Source organism: Schistocerca americana, chromosome 2 (genome assembly GCF_021461395.2).
Source record: "Schistocerca americana isolate TAMUIC-IGC-003095 chromosome 2, iqSchAmer2.1, whole genome shotgun sequence".
Lineage (NCBI taxonomy): Eukaryota > Metazoa > Arthropoda > Insecta > Orthoptera > Acrididae > Schistocerca > Schistocerca americana.
In genome coordinates this window covers 456,991,173-456,995,631 of record NC_060120.1, presented here as the reverse complement: position 1 = coordinate 456,995,631, position 4,459 = coordinate 456,991,173, and the positions used below count along the sequence as shown (strand labels likewise).

At 51.8% G+C, this 4,459-nt stretch overlaps 1 protein-coding gene across 1 annotated transcript; it reads right to left on the bottom strand.

Annotated features, from left to right (window-relative positions):
* Positions 1 to 471: 471 nt before the first annotated feature.
* LOC124594089 (allatostatin-A receptor-like) lies at positions 472 to 3,125 on the bottom strand. The gene has a single exon (XM_047132440.1). It carries the CDS (start codon positions 940 to 942, stop codon positions 472 to 474), a length of 471 nt encoding a protein of 156 aa, XP_046988396.1. The 5' UTR covers positions 943 to 3,125.
* Positions 3,126 to 4,459: the final 1,334 nt, after the last annotated feature.

Genomic DNA, 4,459 nt, shown 5'->3' with positions numbered 1-4,459 from the left:
CAGTGGGGAATGTCTGATTTACACTGGACGAACCTGCCGTTTTGTATGCTCAAGATATCCAGTTACTTCAAATAAATAGGCTAACATGGTCTTACCAGCAGATCTCCGGTCTTCCCCATGTGATCACCGAAAGTTAATAATTATTACAAATGTTTTCAGGAGATCGACTGACAATTTTCGTCGCACCGAGACATCGAAATTGCTTCACTGCCTTATGGAATTTAAGTTAAGCTCAATTTAATCAGGATAGAACAGTATTAAACTGTGTCAATGTGATAAGCCTCCTTTGTGAATGAAAATTGCCTTAACATACGCATGTTTTTACTATCCTGATCAGTGAAGCTAAATCAGGCCGGTGTGAGAGAGGTTTTAAAATTTTTGATCCCACAAAACAAGAAATATTAAAACATGGTGACCGCCTGTCGAAATACTGCCGGTTGTCGAGTCGTTAACCGGCTGCAATAGCGTGAGCTATTTTAACAATGACGAGCCGCTTCGTGTAAAGGGAAGGTGGGAGCAGCGCGGAGCGGTACAGACCTTGCACCAGGCGTCTCCGAAGGGCCAAAAGGGCAGCAGGTAGTCTGTGGCGGTGGAGGGCACGCAGAAGACGATGAAGAGCAGGTCGGCGGAGGCGAGGTTGATGATGAGCAGGTTTGTGGTGGAGCGCATCTGCTGGTTGGCGGCCACGACGAGCACGACGAGCGCGTTGCCGACGAGCCCGAGCAGCACGATCAGGCCGAAGAGCAGCGGCACCACGACGGCGACGGCGCGCTGCAGCACCGAGCTGGCCGCCCAGTCTCCGGCCGCCGCCTCCGCCGCCGCCTCCGCCTCCGCCGCCTCCGCAGCCGAGCTCGACACGTTGCGGCACAGCGTCTCCAGCAGCGCCGCCTCCACCAGCGAGACGGGCCCGCCGCCCGTGTAGTTGGCGCACTTCTCGTACATGTCGGCTCGCGCGCTGCTACTGTGCCCACACGCTCGCTACACTGACGCCCGCTCCGCGGCCGGCCTTATCGCGTCTCGGCCGCCCGCTGCTCCATGGCCTTCCGGCCGCAATCTGCCCGCTCTGTCCCGGCGGTTAATGCCCGCTCATCCTCCTTACGAGTCCACTGACAAGGCACGCCGCGACGACGCCGCTGGTGACGAGGCTCGAGCAGTAATGACAAGCGCCGCGTCCTATCGGAGCCCTTACGACGCCGCCCACGCGCTAAAGATAACCGGGTTTCCTAACACTTTCTTCCATTGAGCACAGTGTATGGCCCTCAGGCACAGCTTATCGTACGCCTATCAGCTGTTCACTGACGTAATCTACCACTGCCACTGTTATTAGCTTAGCAGTACTTTCAAGTGCGACATTTATTATCTACCTTATGCTTATATGTGCGTAAAAACGATGTTTAAAACATTTTAATGACCATAACAGACGCGGAGTTTTGTGCTCAACTAGCACCTCGTTTCAGCTAAACAGTTGTCAAAACTACTTTGTATTATTTAAGGTTCATTATTGAGAGTAATTCAGCGACACAAATACTGTACACCTACATATAAACTAGTTCATCGCAGCGTTAGCAAAAAGGATCTTCTGTGAAATATGTATTTGCGATACTATTTTCGGCGACTCTTTGATCTATACAATCCTCAGAGCGTCTTTAACTAGATTCGTATTCAGCAAGCAGGTGTTCCTTCGAAAGCACTAGCGTCGCATCTATCCAATGCCAAATAAGCGCTGTTACCAGTCTTTCCACTCGGCCACAAGCCGCAAACCGTTACATAGAACAAAATAAATTCTCCCACAGTAAATTTAAAAAAAAATTAAAACTTATCATCCGGCATAAGTAGACTATCTCGCCAAGTACACAACATCAAGCAGCAAGTATGGTGCTACTTTTTATTTAGTCGCTGTCTTGAAACACTGTAACCAAAGCCAGCAAGAGATTACCTATACAAAGGTGCCGCAGGAACTAAATCCGTAACACACCGTCACTGTCAGATTGCTTCTTTCGAGTTACAAAACCAACGAACCGAAGTACAGGTGCAAAGTCACTGGTTGCGCATGCTTTAAACTTAGGATGCCGTATAGTTGATTTTATGAAGACAGTTCCTCCACCTTTCACGTGCTTCCATAAGTATAGCGTCTCTTCCGAGCTCGAGAATCCAGCGCTGCTTCCAGGTCAGCGCTGTTGTAATAAAAGTGTAATATTTCCTTTCTACTCGCCACTCTCACAAAAGATTTTCCTCCACAAATAATACTTACAGGCAACCCAAACAGGCACACCGTCAGTTCCAGTCTCGACGGTATAGCACTGTTAACTAGCACTGAAGTGAAATTAGTACGTAGTACAGCGCCTTATTGCCTCGCATAGGCTCGGTAATGGTACCCGCCGGAATCAGAAGAGTCGCCAGACGGGAGCATCAGTCACAGGGAGGCAACCCACTTTGCACGGCGAGCTGGACCACTCAGCGGGTCGCCGAGAGCAGAGTACCGCTGCCGTCAACTTGTTGCTAGAGGACACGGCGCCTCCATTAGCCGCTGCCGTCGCCGCCTCCAGGAGGGCACAAAGGCGCCGCCGGCCCACACCACAGCCGCCGACGAGGGTCCTCACCGTCGACGGCCGTCGGCAGGGTTCGCAGAGCCAATTAAGCGGAGCACTCTCCCGCCGGGCAATTAGACGCAGCCGTTTAGCGCGGCAGTCACTCGGCCGTGGCGCCCTGCGTGGGAGATGAGCACTTCTCACTATATTATTGGGAGGGACAACTCGATGGCTGATAAGGTAGTAGCACAGTTACTGGTCCACGAAACCCAACTACAGTAATATGTGGCGGAGTCTTCGTCTGTATATAGTATCGTTGCGGTCTCTTTTTAGATCATAGTCACTGTAATGTCTACAAGGGAAGCGAACTGGCAGTGAGTTGTCCACACTGAGCTCAGCACGGAGTTCACACACTTCCGATCGGCTAAAAGGTGCAGTCTGCCAACAAGGACGCGGTGACTCTGAAGACGCAGCTGGTCGCGCGCAGTGCGGGTTGCATCTGCCTCGGCGCAGGGGCCAGAGCACACGCAGAGCACTGGCTACGGCGGTCGGCGTCGAGCGTCGTCGGAGCGTCGCCGGCTGCTGCTGCTGCTGCGACGTCGGCTGCGGCTGGGCGTCGACTGGCGTCGTGGCAGCGGCACCGCCCCCGCCGGCCGGCGTCGCCTCGCCTCCCAGCGCCGCGCCGTGGCCGCCTCGGCAAGCGCCACTCGCCGGCTGCTCTGCTACTCCCGCTGATTACCTCCTCTGTTCGGAACTGCGTGCACGCTTGCGTTAGAAAGCAACACGCCGCCGCAGCCCTGAGCCACGCGTCGGCCAGTTGCGGGTGTACTTCGGTTCAGGCAATTTCACGTACATACGCTTCGGGTCTTTCGGCAATCGTCAGATTCGGTAAGAGTCCATTCGGTGTGTCTGCTTCACAGAGCACCACCATTGTAAGCAGTTTTTATTCGGGTGACGATTTGTACAGCATGGACAAAAATTTTGTCACGAAATTTTAACCCTGAATAGGAATCAAAATTACTAATCAATAATTCAAAAACAGTCTTAATCGCATTTGTTATTATTATTATACCGCCAACCGGTTTCAACCCGACGTAGGTGTCATCTTCTGGGCGTTTACACCATTGGTCGACTGCTGGTGGTGTCAGGAAACTGCCGTTATCTAGACACGAGTGACACTACCAGCAGTCGACTAATGGTGTAAACGCCCATTAGATGACCCCTACGTCGGGTTGAAACCGGTTGGCGGTATAATGATAATAACAAATACGATTAAGACTGTTTTTGAATTATTAGTTACTCATACTAATCGCTGCTTCTCTCCACAACCATGTTGTCCAAAAATTACTAATGTTGTGTCGATCGATAACGCACCTTTCTTAAACTACAGAAATTTGGCGCCACGCGCTCCGATTGGCCGTGGGTTGCCCTGTTACCGTTCGTCGTTTGACGGGCAGCTCTATGGTTGTAGGTTCACACATACGAACGTTTCTCACCCCGTCACTGCCCCAACGTGATGCGCAAATGTGTCGAATACGTCTTGCTGTGTTTCTCCGCCTCACGTCAGAGGCATTCACACGTTAGCTTCGCTTCGGAGTACAGACACGTCACCTGCGATTTAGTCATACAGTAAGCATGGCGGCAAAGTATTCCTTTAAAGAACAACGAGATATGGTTTTTGTTTATGGACTAGCCGAAGGTAATGCGCATGAAGCTCAGAGGTTGTATGAGGAAAGGTACCCAGCAAGACGCCAGCCACACCCACAAACGACTTGGCGAGACAGGCTCTTTAGCGGGATATCGTGGTTATGCTGGAAGATCTTGAGCACGACGGGACGCTGCATTTGAAGAGACAGTTCTCGAGTGCTTCGAGGAAGCACCTATGACAAGTACTCGAACGGTTGGTCTCGACATCGGAGCCACTCATCGGT

Coding starts and splice junctions, on each gene's coding strand:
- LOC124594089 (XM_047132440.1), bottom strand. CDS start 942: ATGTACGAGAAGTGCGCCAACTACACGGGCGGCGGGCCCGTCTCGCTG.